The sequence below is a fragment of the Gobius niger genome (genome assembly GCF_951799975.1).
Source record: "Gobius niger genome assembly, chromosome: 11".
Taxonomy (NCBI): domain Eukaryota; kingdom Metazoa; phylum Chordata; class Actinopteri; order Gobiiformes; family Gobiidae; genus Gobius; species Gobius niger.
In genome coordinates, this window is record NC_136862.1 from 21,312,592 (window position 1) to 21,329,073 (window position 16,482).

Consider the following 16,482-nt stretch of genomic DNA (forward strand, 5'->3'; position numbering starts at 1 on the left):
CAATTCGGACCCGAATTAACACCTTTCTGAGTGACAGTGCAGGATCTTAGAGGTATTTGTGGTGAACAGGTCTGGGCTCATTCTACACATTAGAACATGGCTGGAACATGTAGGGGGATGAAAATACTTAGTTTTAACATTTTTAAACTCCGTATAGTCCTTTTAAGGAGACTTTTATTTTAAAAAACAAAATGTTATAATAATAATAAAAATAATAACAATACTGTCAAAAATAAAACAACCTGAGCATTTCTTTACTCATTCTTATTTTTCAATTACTTTTCTTGTATTTTGAGTATTTTAATACATTTTTGGCAGTTTCCAAACATCAACAACATTCCCACCCAATAGTCGTGTTGCCAGTCTTCAGGAATTCTCAGAAATGGACTGATGTGACTCCTGTGTATCTCTGCCCAGTATTTGCCCTGCTCTGTTTGCCACTCCCCCTCACTCTTGTATTAGGACAAGAATTTACTGTCTGAATCAGGCCTGAACCGGACCGGACTGGAGACTACAGTGGTTCCTGAATGCACGTTGCTAAGACACAGGTTACACCCCTCAAAGAATGAGTATTTATTCACACAGGGGCCAACATGGAGCAACATCTGCCACAGCCAGGACGCTGAGAATCTCCTAAATCTAGTAGAGTGCCTTTGTCTTGTTGATATATTCAAACCTTTGGACAGGTGAAACAAAAGAGCTCGGCAGATTCAACAGTGGAGATGATTTTTTTTGTCTAAAGCTGCAGACAGTAGACAGTGGTGAAAGAGGCGCTTTACGATAAGCAATTCAGCCATAAATTGTCATTTTGCTTTGAATAGAGAATGACGTGGTTCTCAGGGGGACTCCCTGCAGCCTCTTATTCATCCCTTAATAAATGTACGCAGTGTCTGTGTACATTGGTGCATGAATGAGTGTGAATGGGTGACTGGTTCCTTACTGTAAAGAACTTTGGGCTTAATGAAGATAGAAATGTGCTATAAGTTGAGACCACCATTCTGTCAATTTAAGGACAATTATGAACATAAAACCAATACTATTGTAAAAATAATCTATTTACACATATTTCCAGTTGATTTAAAATGATTCATGACCAATCCTTTAATGTTGCATTATATTTTATTTTACACCATGACAAATAACACAGCCCAAGTTTATGTAAAAAGCTAAATACACTTTCCAGCACAACCCACATGATCAACACTTGTCATTTTGAGAGCTTTGAGACACATTGATACAGAGTGATGATAGTGACAACTTTAACTACCTATTTAATCAAAAATACGATTGAAAGATGCCACATATGGTGATTATTTTAGCATAGCTATATGAAAATGACACACGACTGCAAAATCACTTGTATTTGGCCATTTAATTGTCCAAGTCTTTTACTCAAATGTTAATCTTGCATTTCCTTCAGACGAACTCCTTGGCCGGTGTGGTGGATTTGGGCGAGTACTTGGGTCCGTTGTACCGGTCGTCTCTGGTGGGACACTGGCAGCCGAGCAGCGCCCCTCCGACCAGCATTAGTCCTGCTGCGCCCCATCCCACATAGAGACATGCACCAAGCTCTCTCCTCTGGGCATCTGGCACTAAGGGGTTATAGAAGTCCTTAATGATGGTATTCGCTGGCAGAGACACAGTCACCAGGCACAACGCTCCACTTAAAATGAAGAAAATCCCGGCTGAAATGGCCACTCGAGCTTTTGCCCCTTTGTCGTCAATGCATGTCGTGCACTTTCCTCCAACTACTGACAGCAAAATACCAAATAAGGAGAAAAGGATGGCGATGACGACCATTGCTCTCGCAGCTTGGAGGTCCGGAGGTAGAGCCAACAGCGAATCATACACTTTGCATTGCATCTGGCCAGTGCTCTGAACCACACAGGTCATCCACAGACCTTCCCATATAGTTTGAGCGACCACTATATTGTTCCCAATGAAAGCGGACACCTTCCACATAGGCAGCATGCAGATGAGGATGTTGCCAATCCATCCCAGGATGGCGAGGCCCACTCCCAGAATCTGCAGCCCCAGAGATGCCATGGTTTCTCTTCAGTCTGTGAGGGGTTTTCAGAAAGCGCTAATGTTTTATATGGGCTACACAGGGCAGCCCATGTTCACTGTGGGCGGTGGCTTCAGACAGCAAAGACACAAGCATCTATCACTCTGACATTGAGTTCAGTGGCCCCTGAACAACTAGAAAGACTTTCACTGTGGTCCCCAGTCAAAAGGGAGACTGTACAGCGCTTTATTTGGAGTTAAAAGAGGGGTCATAACATTCAAAGTGTGAAAAAAGAGGACATAGACCGTTTGATGTTCATCCTCATTTTTAGTGATTTGTTGTAAACACTGTTTTATATGATGTTACTTTTTTTTTCTTTTGTTCAAACAGTACACTATTCTAAGAATTTAATTAAATAGAAAATCGTTTGCACAATATAACCTATCAAAAACTCCACAACTGACCGTGCAGACTCAAAAACGCTTCATAATGTGAAAAATGTGCAACATCGGGTGAAAAAAAAGCAAAGCTACTGTAACACACTGGTGAATAGGTCACCAACTTGTTTGACACACTTTGTCCAATGGATGTTGATACAATTGTTAAACATGCATCTCAATGAACAACTGCGGCTTATAGCAAATAAACCAAACGCAAAAAAATTGTTTAAGGAATATACAGTATTAAAGTGGGTAATAATACATCAAACACATGACAAGGAAGTATTCACAGAGCAATTTTATTTTCGCCAAATATACACATACTGTTACTAGTCTGTAAACTCCACAAAACAAAGATTCACGAGGTACACAGACATTCTGTTTTTCTTTCCCATCAAAGAGAAGCTAACAAAGTTACCTTGAAAGGCATCTGCAAGGCCTTCATAGCTGTGGTGCAGTAATGTGGCAATATAAGCAAATACAGGTTTACTTTAACATTAAATTATACCATACAAAAATAGAACATACTCTTTTTCACCTTCTGGCACAATTCAAGCCAATGATCAAACTTTTGAAACGTCCCGGTGCAGCAGGTGGGCTGGTCCACACAGGTGAATGCGATTGGCCTGATCACAATGAGGTCTATGTGAGGCTTCTTCTTCTTCTTCTTCTTCTTCTTTGTCCAGAAACACCATGGTGGAATTTCAATTTTATGAAACAAACAAAGATAATACACATAAGACAATCTAATGTGTTCATACTGGATGACATCACTACACTAGTGCTGTCTGTCAAATGTTATGTTGAGTCCCAGCAAATTAGTGAGCACAGGTGTTCCCAATCTTCCAATTATCAAACTAACCAATCAGACGTAAGCCTCTGGCCCACCTGACCAGTTTAAAAGCAGCACTGTGGAGCCTCATGAGCATGTTGCTGTTTGGTGCTGTTACAGTCTGACACTTCTTACTCAGCCCAGAGACTTTGTGATCCAGCCTTTTTGAACCATGCCATCCGCAGGCCTCCAGATCCTCGCCGTCTTTCTGGCAACCGTTGGCTTCATCGGAGACATCATCATCTGCGCTCTGCCCATGTGGAAGGTCTCCGCTTTCATTGGCAGCAACATCGTCACGGCTCAGACCTTTTGGGAGGGCCTCTGGATGAACTGTGTCAAGCAGAGCACCGGCCAGATGCAGTGCAAGGTGTACGACTCCATGCTGGCTCTGCCTCGGGACCTCCAGGCTGCCCGCGCTCTCGTCGTCATCTCCATCCTGGTCGTGTTGCTCGGCATGCTTCTCGCCATCGCTGGAGGCAAGTGCACCAACTGTGTGGAGGATGAGGGCGCCAAAATGAAAGTGGCCATCACTGCTGGCGTGTTGTTCATCATTGGTGGGATCCTGTGCCTTATCCCTGTGTCGTGGTCTGCTAACCAAATCATCCGCACCTTCTACAACCCTATGATGATTGAAGCCCAGAGGAGGGAGCTTGGGGCCTGCCTGTTCATCGGCTGGGGGTCCGCTGGACTGCTCCTCATTGGGGGTGCCCTCCTGTGCTGCCAGTGCAACAAGCAAAAGGACAGCCGGTATTCTGTCAAATACTCTGCTCCTCGCTCCACTGCCAGCGGGGCCTACGTCTGAAAACCTTCAAATGTGCAAATCTGCACACAGAAATGAAATGATTTAATGTTTTTAAAATTGTTTTAATAAATTCAACTTTATTTTACATTCTCTGTCTATTTTAAAAGTACTTCACAGCTGATGCGGTCTAAAGCTATATCATGTAACTTTAGATGGCAGGTACGTTTCACTTTAGTATTCAGGATTTTGAGTTCCAATGTATGTGCAAGCTTACGTCCAACTTGTTTAAATAACCACCAAGGCTGGCGAATGCTACACTTAACAGGTTTTTAGTGCCTCAATGCCAGTGATCGCAGCTGACCTTTCTACATTCTCACATTTTAGTCTTTATTTTTGTTTCTGAACATGTGTACTACAATTTAATCTCTCAACCAGTTTAAAACCTTTTTTTTAGTATGTCACCTTGGTCACTAATTCTCCTTCTGGCTAAGCCTATTGGCACTATTCAGAGGCCTCCAGTAAATTACTATTTAGAAACGCTCTTGGCAGGTGATTTGCAGTCAAAGCTGGTTGCAATGTGACAATTTGGCCAATGCCGCATTAGGTTCGGATATTCCTGACAATGTAAAGGTAGCCAGTCAGATCTGATACGTTTACATTTGCCTCAGAAATTGGAGAATCCAAAAACTTTTGCTATATGAGCCAGTGCAGATGTGACTTTTTAGAGTAACTGGATTGGCTCCGCACTCTTTTCAATCAAGCCCAGCTGCTGAACCAGGTGATTGTGCCTCCATATTTGGAATTGGAGTCAAAGTGCTCCATGTGGAAGCAGCGTCTTGTGCTTAGTAGCTCAATGGACACAGCACAGGTTTAGCTACTCAAGGGTTCAAATCTGGTTCAGTTTTCAGAAGTAATTAAAAAAAATAAAACACAAAGGCTAGGGTGAGGAATGAAGAGACAATTCAAATAACAGCAGGGACTCGCACTCACAACACTAAGCAGGTATAATGTTCTGCATATGTGCAGCAGCCTAAACCACTCAACTGTCAGCACACTTGCTCTCAAACTAATCAGATTTATTTCATGGACAACTTTTGTGATTATTCATCTTTTATTATTTGCTTAAATGCTTTTAGTATTTTCATTTATTTATATCTTTTAATGATTTTTGGTAGTTTAGTTTAGGCACAGATTATGTTTACATGTCTCCTTAATAATCTGAGAACCCCAGAAATCAAATTATGATCAGATTTTTGGTCTCATATAAACATAGCCGTTTCGATGTTGGCTGAAAGGTTTAAAGTGGACTGTAAAAATATACTGTCAATGTGGTTTATGTGCAGCAAAACCATGATCGGATTTGTGGAATTGAGGTTATTGTGATGTGAAGATCATTATCTTTTTTGCTCTAAGATTTGCCTGTGTTAGAGGAAACTAAAATGTGCCTTTATCAAACATTTAAATCAGTTCCAAATTTGTTGAAGCGACACTTTTTGAGTTCTAATCTGAAAGAAGTGATGGCTGAAAGTTTCATGGTACTACAGGGGAAATATGGAGCTGTGTCCACCACTATTCACTATCATTACAGCAAAAATGGGTTATATTATCCTTTTATTTACCTAACATCTTTGCATATCTAATTCACATCACATCTTTTATGCAGACATGTGATTATTTCCAGAAACCTCTCTTTTTCCAATACAAAACCAACCTGTTATTTAATCAGGTCAGGGACATTTTGTTGTCTACACAAGGCCTTTTGTCCACTCTCTCCTCATAGTCTCTCATTCAGAGCAGGAATCAGGACGAGCGAGAAACCTGATCTACAAAGTAACTTTAGTCTCCTCCCTTTTGCTCTCATACCAGCACTGCAAACAAGGAAACCACCATCTACGCTGTTTACGCAAAACTTTCTCTGATCTTTTTTCAAAACATATTGAGCTTCACATGAGTTTTGGGATTTTGAAACCATGCAGACCCAGATTGTTGGGATTATTTTGGCCATAATCGGCTTTCTTGGCACCATCCTCATCTGTGGTCTGCCTATGTGGAAGATGTCTGCCTTCATCGGCTCCAACATTGTGACTGCGCAGGTGTTCTACGAGGGCATCTGGATGAACTGTGTGATCCAGAGCACGGGCCATGCTCAATGTAAAGCCTACGACTCCATTTTGGCGCTCCCTGAGTCTCTGCAGGCGGCCCGGGCCATGGTCTGTGCCTCTATTGGGGTGAGTCTGATCGCGATTGGGCTGACTGTGGTTGGAGGAAGATGCTCAAACTTCTACAGACACGACAGAAGGATGAAGGCTAACTTGGGGCTATCAGGTGGGATTGTGTTCCTCATTGCAGGGGCGCTCTGCATGATACCTGTTAGCTGGACGGCGCACAATATTATAACTGGATTTTATAACCCGTCATCTTTTGAAGGGAGGAAGGGGGAGCTGGGGGCATGCATTTATGTGGGATGGGCATCTGGTGCGTTGCTGTTGATCGGAGGAGGCGTCCTGTGCAGCACCTATGGTTGTTAGTGCGGGAATGACACATGGACTGCAGCTTAAAACAGACTATTTCAACATGACAGACTTTTGGACAACAGTGTTGATTCTCAACATGTGGTGCAGGTGCCACAGTTCCACTGGCTCCAGGTTTTGACTATGAGAAAAAAATCTGATTTAAATCTTGCATTGAACTAACAAACGTTTTACTGTTTGTTTTTAGATATTGAGATATGTAGGTTACATTCTTCTGCCAAGTTTTAAATAGCTCACGCGCAAGGATCCGTGATAGTTGAATGATAATAATCATAGATCGTACTTAATTTATCACCTGTTAGATAGTATTTACCATGTGTATGTACATTTTCACCTCTTAACACCTGCCTGAACCGAGCACATTTTCTCTAGTTTGGCTTTACCCAACTCTCAAAACTTCTTGAAACAACTAGCGACATAATAGCAACAAGAATGAGACTAAAATGAGGATGAAAACGCAACAAAAAAGTGACAAAAACGTGATAAAAAAAGTGACAAAAAAGCAACAAAAAATCTGTTTCAATGATTTTAAATGAGGTTGAAATGAGCCGTGACTCTGGCCTATACGCTGGAAGCTTTAAGATTTGGGTAAAGCTTAACTGGAGAAAATGCACTTGGTTAAGGCGGGGGTTAAGAGGTTAAAATCCTTTTGTCCAAATATGTGAAGTGTTTTCAATGCCAGAATTATAGGCTTCACTAACAGATGAAAGTAAATTTAATACTTCGCATTCTAATTACTTATTGTTATGGTGTATAAAGCGACAATCATTTTCAGATTTTTATGCAAAAGCGCAAGTCTCTTTGTATGTAGCCTTTGTATTGAGTATAAAGCATAGCATACACTATAGGAAAGAAAAAAAAAGATCTGATCATTTGTCACTTTGATCATTGAAGGAGAAATGCCTCTATTGAGTATTAGAGTTTTAAGGATCATACAAATAATTCTGTTTATGTTGTTCCTAGTGTCAATGTCATAATGATGTAATGTTGATCAAGAAAGTGTTTTCTTTTTTGTTTGTTTCTTTTAAAATTTCAAATTAAAAATGATTACATTTTGTACATTAACTTGTCTAAAACATTGTCTCCCTGCAGCATTTATTGAGCTTACTGCTTTGTTGGTGACATCTTGTGGTTTTAAAAATAGATTGCAATCCTGCAAACCCAGGCTTGAGGCATCTTTAATAACTTTACTCTCCTAGCCATTAAACCAACCAAAACTATATACATTTGAGGTTTTATTTGAAACAAAAGTTAGAATGCCTATTTCTGTCAAAATGTAAAGATACATTTACCAAGCATAAACATACAACAACACATAAACCTTTGTTCTGATGTATATATTTCTAATTTTTCTCAAACTATTGTATATAATTGCTTAAAAGCGCAGATATTGTATGTAACATGTGACGCCCACAGTGTGTTTAAAAATCCTGAAAAACGAGCTTTTATTTGTCTCCGAGGTGTTGTCTTGAAGATGTGTTTAAAGAGTGTCATCTGACTGAAACTAAATGTGCACTTTTTCAGCAGTCTGCAGGTCTCACAGCGAACGACGCGGGAATTAGGCCGTAGATATTGTAAAATACCAGCGATAACATGGCCGGACTGGGCCGGCAGATAGGTGGCCTGGTCCTGTGCATCGTGGGGGTTTTCGGGGTGATTTTGACGTGTGCGCTCCCGATGTGGAGAGAGACTTCGTTTGTTGGATCAAATGTCGTAACTGCTCAATCGGTAAGTCAGTTCTAAATATATAGTCCTGTGAGAAACGCCTGTGTGACCGTATCTGTGAACATTAATTGAAATAAATAAATAAAATAAAACAGTAGTTTTTGGCCTTTCATGAGAACAGTTTCATTTTCCCACGGTCTCCATGTCCCTTGTCGTGTGTTGTAGATTTGGGACGGTCTGTGGCTGCAATGTGTCGTCCAGGCAACAGGGCAGATGCAGTGTAAGCGGCAAACATCGCCCTCTCTGACCACGGACCTGCAGGCGGGACGCGCTCTCTCTATCATCTCCATTATCTCCGGGTTCCTCGGGTTCATGGTGGCGCTGCTCGGTGGAGGGGTGGCGAACTGCAGAGGAGAGGACCCCGACCCGGAACAAAACTGGAGGAGAAGTCCGAGCAGAAAGAAGGTAAAGTGTTCATTATCATTGCAATGGGCCTGAAGGTTTGAAAGTGAATACAGTGTTAAAGTCTGCGTGTGGAGATACAGTCAAAAAAGTTAAAATGGGGCACAAAACGCAGCTTGCTTGGTAAACAATTAACAATCAATTGAAAATACATAATTAAACAGAGGGGTATTTGAAGTGGGAGAGCATTTCTTAAGCTTCAGAGACACAATGAGAAAGACTAAATAAACAGACAATTAAAACAAGTCAATAGCAGCAATAGATAAGCATTGCAAAAGCTTAGATATATGTGTGCTATAGAGCTCAGTTCTTTTACAAATAAGTCTGTTGTGTATAGTTGTTGACGGTTCTTAGATTTTATCCCTGTGCAATGTATTGGCCCATTAACTTTTACCTCTGTCTTTCCCTAGGCCTGTATTTTGGGCGGGGCTCTGTGCGCCCTCTCTTGCGTCCTGTGTCTTGTTTCGGTCAGCTGGTCGGCTGCCTTTACCACCTCCATCAACAACGATCAGCTCGTGGCCGCGTCCCTGAAACGGGACGTGGGGTCCTCCGTCTACGTAGGCCTCGTCTCCTCTCTCCTGTTACTGGTGTCTGCTCTCCTCATCGGCTTGGTCTGCTGGAAGAAAAACACGCAACCTCCTCCTTCTGATTATTCACATTTTACCTACTTTGATAATGCAGGAACAATAAGATCAGATAGGACAGGCTCATTCCCAAACAGGACGTCCCGATATGCATATCCAGTGAATTTGCCTGAGTCTGTGTACAGTCAGGGGCAGTGGGGTAGAGAGCCTATTTCACAGTATCCTGCTCCTTTTTGGGCTCCTGTCTCCCTGTGAGGGTCAATGTTAACTGGCACAAAAAAAGAAAAGGTGCTGACATAATAAGTTATGTTTGTTGAATGTAATTTTACTTTATTTAGCTAAATTATTTATAACAATTTGTAAATGCTTTTCATTATGATGTAGCTGTGACATCTTTTGTGTTTTATACTTTCATACTTTGCTTCAACTTCACTTTACTCCAAGTCTTACAACAGTAGTATGCCTTTCTAATCCTCACACAATGCTAAATAGTTGTTAGTTTGTTGTAATGTAATATTAATGCTGTGAACTGAAAGTAAATTCTCCAGACATTAGTGTGTTAATAGTGTTAATTGGCCCCTGAAACTGATCAGGAGCCAGTTTCAGGTCGATCCACTCCGCTGCAGTAACAAACCAAAACCACGAGAGGCGCTGTGCTGTGCTGATGAGTCAGACAGGAACATGCCCTTGTATGGAAAAAGTCATGTGTTTTTGAACGATTACTTCCTGGATTTCATTTCCCAATAAGGTCATTTCCCTGTCATTTTATCCTGTAAAAAAAAGGGGGTATTTTCCATGACTAAGATTGAATGAAATAATAAAATACTGAATGTAAATTTTTGCTTTTGTTTTCTCACATAAAACTGGGCTATAATAAAAAATAAAAAAAACATTGTTCAAGTTGAAATCTCCACTCACTTCTATTTATTTCAGTTTACTGAAACATTTCACATAACCACATTGAAGATGTTTTCCTATTTGTTTTCACTGTGAAGCACTTTGTGACTTTGTGTCTGTGAAAAGTGCTAAACAAATAAAGTTTACTTACTTACACATTCACTTTTCTTCAATTCAAGAATAAAACTGAGGTCTGACCCAAACATTTTGGCTGAAGTGGGATGGATGTAACAAAGTCATTTCAATTCAACCACTCATTTTAGTGTATCTTTTAAATATTTTCACTCTGACTTTATACGATTTTATTTGTAACCAGTTCAATATTTTCATGTTTAAAATTATAAAACAAAAATTGAATCTGCATTTTTAATCCTTTATAAAGCCACGCCCAAGTTGAGAGACATTTATTTATAGGCGTTCCCGCAATTCATCATTGATCAAAGCTCTACTTTCAGACTCACTATTCAATTGGACAATTGCTTTATATTAATAATTTACCATTCTTTTCAAATGCGTTTCCACTCAATCCATCTCAGTCAAGTTTGTCCACATTTCCACAGAAACTATTGGCTCCGCCCCCTCCTGCAGCTACAAGTACTGCACCTGAAGGCCCACTGTCAAACACTCCTGAGTCTTAACCTGCTCATAACAGCAACATTTCGCCTGCGTCACTTTTTTGGTTTCTCCTTTTGTTGAAGCCCTCATCCCTCCAGCATGGTGTCCACTGGTCGGCAGATGCTTGGCCTTGTCCTCGCCATCATCGGCTTCTTTGGGAGCATCATCATCTGCGCTTTGCCCACGTGGAAAGTCACCGCCTTCATCGGGGCCAACATCGTGACTTCACAGGTGATTTGGGAAGGCCTCTGGATGAACTGCGTGACCCAAAGCACTGGCCAAATGCAGTGCAAAGTCTACGATTCCCTGCTCGCTTTACCTCAAGACCTGCAGGCCGCGCGCGCCCTGACCGTCATCGCCATCATCGCCGGAGTGTTCGGGATCCTCCTCGGGGTCGTGGGCGGGAAATGCACCAACTTCGTGCACGACGAGAGGCAAAAGTGCAAAGTGGCCATTGCGTCGGGGATTGTTTTCATCATTGCAGGGCTCATGGTGCTGATCCCTGTTTGCTGGACCGCCAATACCATTATCCGGGACTTCTACAACCCGGTTATGACCAACGCGCAGAGGAGGGAGCTCGGGGCCTCGCTGTACATCGGATGGGGCTCGGCCGGTTTGCTGTTTCTGGGGGGTGGTCTCCTCTGCAGCTCCTGCCCCCCCAGGGAAGAAAATGATTATGATGTGAAATACTCCAACGCGCGCTCTGTGGCAACCAGCAAGGCCTATGTGTAAAGACACCAAAGATATGGACAAAAGAGGAGAGGGACAATTTACTGCATATGGGAAAATATATTGTGTCATTGCACAACTGTATTTTCTTTTTTGTTTTGTAATAGTGCAGAGACAGTGCTTATTCCACAGTAGTTTCAAAGTTTGAAGTTGAAAGGACAAACTAAATGTGAAAACTGTAAAACTTTTATGTATTTGTATATGGATGCAGCCGGCGCCTCAAGGTATTTGTTTTCTGTTACAATGTAGTCATTGTAACACTGTTCCTTACATGTCAAACAATCACCTGTATTTTTTCTGAGAGTATGTTATGCCTTTTTGTTTTCCTATTTTATTCCACATAGTCCTCATGTGTTGCACAGAAGAAATGTTTTTTTTTTTTTTTTTCATTTTTTGTAACTTTGATGTTTTTACACTGCATTACATGTTAAATGTAACGGACCGCTGCGACTCTTTAAATGTCTTCAATGTATTTGTACTTATTAAACTGTGATCATTCATTTTTTTTTTTAATTGTGTGCTGTTTTCTTTTAAACTGGCCCATTGTTGAACTGACAAATGTTGAAAAACTTGCAGAGTTGTCGGTCTAGTTTTACGAGTGGTGACAGAGCAAACAGGCTGAGCGCCAAAGTGGCCTCCAGTCACAAAAGATACATGTCTTTGTTTACGGGCCCAAAGGAGGTGAACAGTTCCTTCAGTTTATCGCACTATTGCAAATGTAATCGTGACTACATTTGTTTACATTTACATTAACAATGGACAACCTGAGAGGCAAACAAGCTGCACAATGTCCATTTCATTACAGTTCATGTGAGTCAAGCTATGTTCATTTCGTCGACTAAAATATTTAGTCTTAATTTTAGTCAAAGTGTTATTTTTGTCGACTAAAATTGGACTAAAACTAAATTAAAACTTTTTCGTGAGACTAAAACTATGACTAAAATGTCCAGATATTTTGGTCGACTAAAATAAGACTAAATAAAAATGAAAAGGAGAGACTAAAATCATCCAAACTTCAATTGACCGTCTGAAAGAGCCTCAGATCATCTAAATTCACTGCCAAAGGATCAGCTCTGAGCTTTGTTCATGTGGAGCAGCTCCATGAAGCAGAGAAACAAGATTAAATATGATTATAATGAATATTATCAATGCAAAGTCGACTAAATTCGTCTTAAATTTAGTCGACTAAATTTACTTGCAATTTTAGTCGACTAAAACTAGACTAAAATTGAAGATATTTTTTTGACTAAAACTAGACTAAAATCAAATTACATTTTCGTCAAAAGACTAAAACTAAATTAAAATATGTTGTCAAAATTAACACTGGAGTCAAGTCAGTCAAACTTAACTTAAAGCAACACCACGTAAATTTCACCCACTAAATAAAATAAAATACAAACATTTATTTTATCACAGATATTTTTATTGTTGAAAAAATACTTTAAAAAATGTAGAGACATTAGTCTTTCCTCTTCTCACCTCTCGGTTGACCTGACTGTAAATTTACTGGGAGCGGGACATCTCCATGGCGATGTTGACTAAAGCCAGCCAAATATGAGACTTAAATAGATTAAGTCCTCATCCAAACCCTTTCTTTGATTATCCACTGCAAAATAGCATTTTCTGTGTCGAGCTGGTCATTAGGAGCATGTTTGTTTTAGTATAAAACTAAACAGTATAATCAAAATGTTACGCAGTGTGCCTTTAAGCAAAATAACTAAGAGGGAACAGGTGACCCGTCACAAGTTTCTACCCGTTAAAAAAAGAATGATTTGTGCTATGCATTGACAAGTTACATCATAATGTTCCTGATGGAATACGAGGGGAAGTGTTTTGCCCAAAGACACAAAATGTGCAAATGTGATGTGGGTGACCCTGATCATTCGACATCATTGTCTCTCTATTCACTAAAACATCATTGTCTATGTTCTTGATTACCAACCACAACCCAAATAAAAAGATTTCAACCCAACATTTTGGAGGTAGCACATGATATTATATCAAAATACAGCATTTCTTCATGTTGATTTAAAGTGCATATGACAGGTTTTAATGTTTTTGAAAATATGACTGATATATCAGTTGCATAATTATAATTTTATTTTAGTGAAGCATTTTAATGATGAAATGCTGGGCAGAAAAGTTATTTTTATTTCAATTTTTAAGCTGCTGACAGGGAGTGACAAAGATAAAGCTAAAGTTCGACTCCCATTCACATAACATGGTCGGCACGGCAACAGTTTAAAACTGTTCTTCCTGTCGGTGTCCATTAAGGGGGTGAAACTATAAACATCCCAACTAAAGAAAACTGGGTACAACATTGATCAAAATTTTGAATAAAATTGTGTTGGCTATGTTTGAGCAAAAAATGTGTCTAATGTGTCATTATGCACTTTAAGCTTTGATCGAAAGTCTGACTTACTGTCAATTTGTCCAAACCAATTCAGAAGACCCTTTTTTTCTTTGCCCTTTCAAAGGCCGGCAACCATCTGAACCAACCCCCTGATTGAGAACCACGGATATTAATAACTCCATTATCTTTTCAGTCTACCTTACCTTTCTTGTCTATCAACTTTGCATCTGTTCTAAATAAACAAACCATATACCAAAACAGGCAACCACAAGGCTCTTGAAATGTTCATTTCAGATTAAGACATTGTTCTGGACACGGTGGCTTCTACAACGAGTATCAATGATGCATGGAGACAGTCAAACTCATCTAGAAGGTTTCGGTCGTAAAGTGGCCTGTGATCCCGCTGTATTTAGTGGTAACCGGTGTGGCGCTGGGGGAGGGGACATGCTTTAAACAGGTTTTTCTGGACACACTCAGGCAGATGGAATGAAACTAATTTGTCCCACGAGATTCTGTTTCTCCACTTTATTACTGCTGTTCTAACATATCAATGCGCAAAGTTAAATGTGCATTCATTTTAAAGACATATTTACCGTCAATCTTTTATGAAGTTGCTATAAACTTACACAACTGTTTATATGTTGAACTTCATTTATCTTATTAAAATTGATTGGCCTAATGCTTTGACCAAGGCAATGATTATAAAATGATTGACATTTATTTTTAGACATAAGTGCATAGTCAGTTTAAAATAGACCAATGTGCAGAAGGCTGTGTGCATCTGTGTGTATGATATAATATTACATTTCTGTAAAATGACCTAAAATATTCAGATCTGAATTCATCATCTTAAATATTTACTCATCAATAAGCAAAACAATCCATCTTTGGGTGATGTCACGGTTGCACCTGTCTCTATGGCAGATCCCCTCCCTTCTCTTCTCTCAATAGAGTAGGTGTGGTCCAGCTGCACATGAACAGTAGGACACAGACACACGCTCAGGTGACACAACAGAAACCAGCACTCCGAGCAAGAAGGGAAAATTAGAGCTTTTTCGGAGGTTTGAAAGCACTTGGACAAACAGAATTACTGAGGAAAAGCTCGGCTGAAGTATCACCAAGGAGAGTGTGATGGCCCTGTGTTCTGGAGGAAGATACTATGTTGTAAACACGCAACACCGAGGTATGTGAACTGCACTGGGAAGCTACAAAGTCAGGGGAAAGCGAGAGGAGACCGAAGGCTTCGAAGCATTACACAAAGACTTTCACGATGGCGTCACTTGGGACCCAGATGCTTGCGAGTGTCCTGTGCCTGTTTGGATGGGCTGGGGTCATCTTCGCCTGTGTACTCCCGATATGGAGGGTGACTGCCTTTGTGGGGAGCACCATTGTCACCTCTCAGACCGTGTGGGAGGGCATCTGGATGACTTGCGTGGTCCAGAGTACGGGGCAGCTCCAGTGCAAACCCTATGAGTCCACACTGGCGCTGACGGCTGACCTTCAGGCCGCCCGGTCGCTCATGGTGCTCGCTGTTCTGACAGGTGCGGTCGGGCTGATTTTGGCGTTCTTTGGAGGAAAATGCACGCGATTTTTGGACGACGAGGGTCCTGGGAAGAAGCGGAAAGTCGCAATCGCAGCCGGGGCACTTCTGATCATCACCGGATTGTTTTGCCTGATCCCGACTTCATGGGCGGCCGGCGCGGTGGTGAAGAAGTTCTACAGTGCCGCAATCGACGCACAAAGAAGGGAGCTCGGCGCCTGCCTCTACATAGGATGGGGGGCCGCCATCTTGCTCATTCTGGGAGGAGGATTGTTCATAAGTTCAAATTGTCAAGCCAAGTCCGATGAAGTAGACAAGAACCCGTCGGTGAGATACGTAGTGGTCCGGTCCTCGAATGGAGCAGGGTCCCACCGCAGGCTCCCATCAGTGCAGTCCCATCCCGTAGGAGCGATGACCAGAGCGCAAAGCTACGAACAGCCAACGGACCGGTCCAATCCAGCCAACAGCAGGCAGCCGTGGGACGATGATGAGCCAATGGCAGGGGAGTCTGAGAGGTCGTGGGCGCCGTCAACGAAGTCCCAAATGAAACGTCCTGGGTCGACCAAATCGGTGGTAAGCGAGGCGTCCACAACAAAGTCCCAGCTGAAACGGGCCGAATTAGACGAAGTGGCAGAACTGGCTCACAGTGACAATGAGGATGCATCAACAAATCCATCCAAGACATACTTATGATTTTTTTCCCCAAAAAATGTGTTTACGTTGGACAATAAAACTTACGTGTTACAGTTGAGAGATTTTTCAAAGGTTTTATGAAGGACAAATGGACATGTGATTGGACACTGCTTGTTATTGTTGCTTATTTACCGTCCACTGTTGCTTTTGTGCAGCAACATACGTTTGAAAGGGGCTTTGTTCTTTCTTTTTGTAAAGTATTTTCTTGTCTGAATAGATTTTTTAAGTCATTTTGAAGTTTTTTTTTTTACTTTTGTGAATTTGTCAGGGATTTTACTTGACCAACTTTGTGCAAATGATCTCAAACAACTGCGGTAAAACAAACTTACACTTAAATGTTGGTTAACTTGTTTCTGGAGTGCTACTTTCACGTATTTCTTCCACTTCTAACTAT

The 16,482-nt window shown here is 41.1% G+C and overlaps 4 protein-coding genes across 4 annotated transcripts; 3 read left to right on the forward strand and 1 right to left on the reverse strand.

Moving 5' to 3' along the window:
- Positions 1-1,122: 1,122 nt before the first annotated feature.
- Positions 1,123-2,049, reverse strand: cldn29 (claudin 29). Its single transcript, XM_079566049.1, has one exon. It carries the CDS (start codon positions 2,044-2,046, stop codon positions 1,417-1,419), a length of 630 nt encoding a protein of 209 aa, XP_079422175.1. The 5' UTR covers positions 2,047-2,049; the 3' UTR covers positions 1,123-1,416.
- A 1,400-nt stretch (positions 2,050-3,449) lies between these two features.
- On the forward strand, positions 3,450-4,079 carry LOC306970172 (claudin-like protein ZF-A89; the record flags this gene model as incomplete). Its single annotated transcript, XM_079566050.1, has 1 exon — positions 3,450-4,079. One exon carries the CDS (start codon positions 3,450-3,452, stop codon positions 4,077-4,079), a length of 630 nt encoding a protein of 209 aa, XP_079422176.1.
- A 1,830-nt stretch (positions 4,080-5,909) lies between these two features.
- LOC306970673 (uncharacterized protein) lies at positions 5,910-11,514 on the forward strand. Its single transcript, XM_079566702.1, has 5 exons — positions 5,910-6,542; positions 7,643-7,668; positions 8,441-8,680; positions 9,088-9,221; positions 10,857-11,514. Exons 1-5 carry the CDS (start codon positions 5,990-5,992, stop codon positions 11,503-11,505), a joined length of 1,602 nt encoding a protein of 533 aa, XP_079422828.1. The 5' UTR covers positions 5,910-5,989; the 3' UTR covers positions 11,506-11,514.
- A 3,454-nt stretch (positions 11,515-14,968) lies between these two features.
- LOC306970674 (claudin-4-like) lies at positions 14,969-16,088 on the forward strand (the record flags this gene model as incomplete). The annotated part of the gene is made up of 1 exon (XM_079566703.1): positions 14,969-16,088. Exon 1 carries the CDS (start codon positions 15,126-15,128, stop codon positions 16,086-16,088), a length of 963 nt encoding a protein of 320 aa, XP_079422829.1. The 5' UTR covers positions 14,969-15,125.
- Positions 16,089-16,482: the final 394 nt, after the last annotated feature.

Excerpts from the sequence above, each read along its gene's own strand:
- LOC306970673 (XM_079566702.1), top strand. The coding sequence starts at position 5,990 with ATGCAGACCCAGATTGTTGGGATTATTTTGGCCATAATCGGCTTTCTT. Across the intron at positions 6,543-7,642 it reads CCTGTGCAGCACCTATGGTT|CATTTATTGAGCTTACTGCT; the intron begins GTTAGTGCGGGA and ends GTCTCCCTGCAG. Across the intron at positions 9,222-10,856 it reads TCCCTGAAACGGGACGTGGG|CCCTCATCCCTCCAGCATGG; the intron begins GTCCTCCGTCTA and ends CTTTTGTTGAAG.
- cldn29 (XM_079566049.1), bottom strand. The coding sequence starts at position 2,046 with ATGGCATCTCTGGGGCTGCAGATTCTGGGAGTGGGCCTCGCCATCCTG.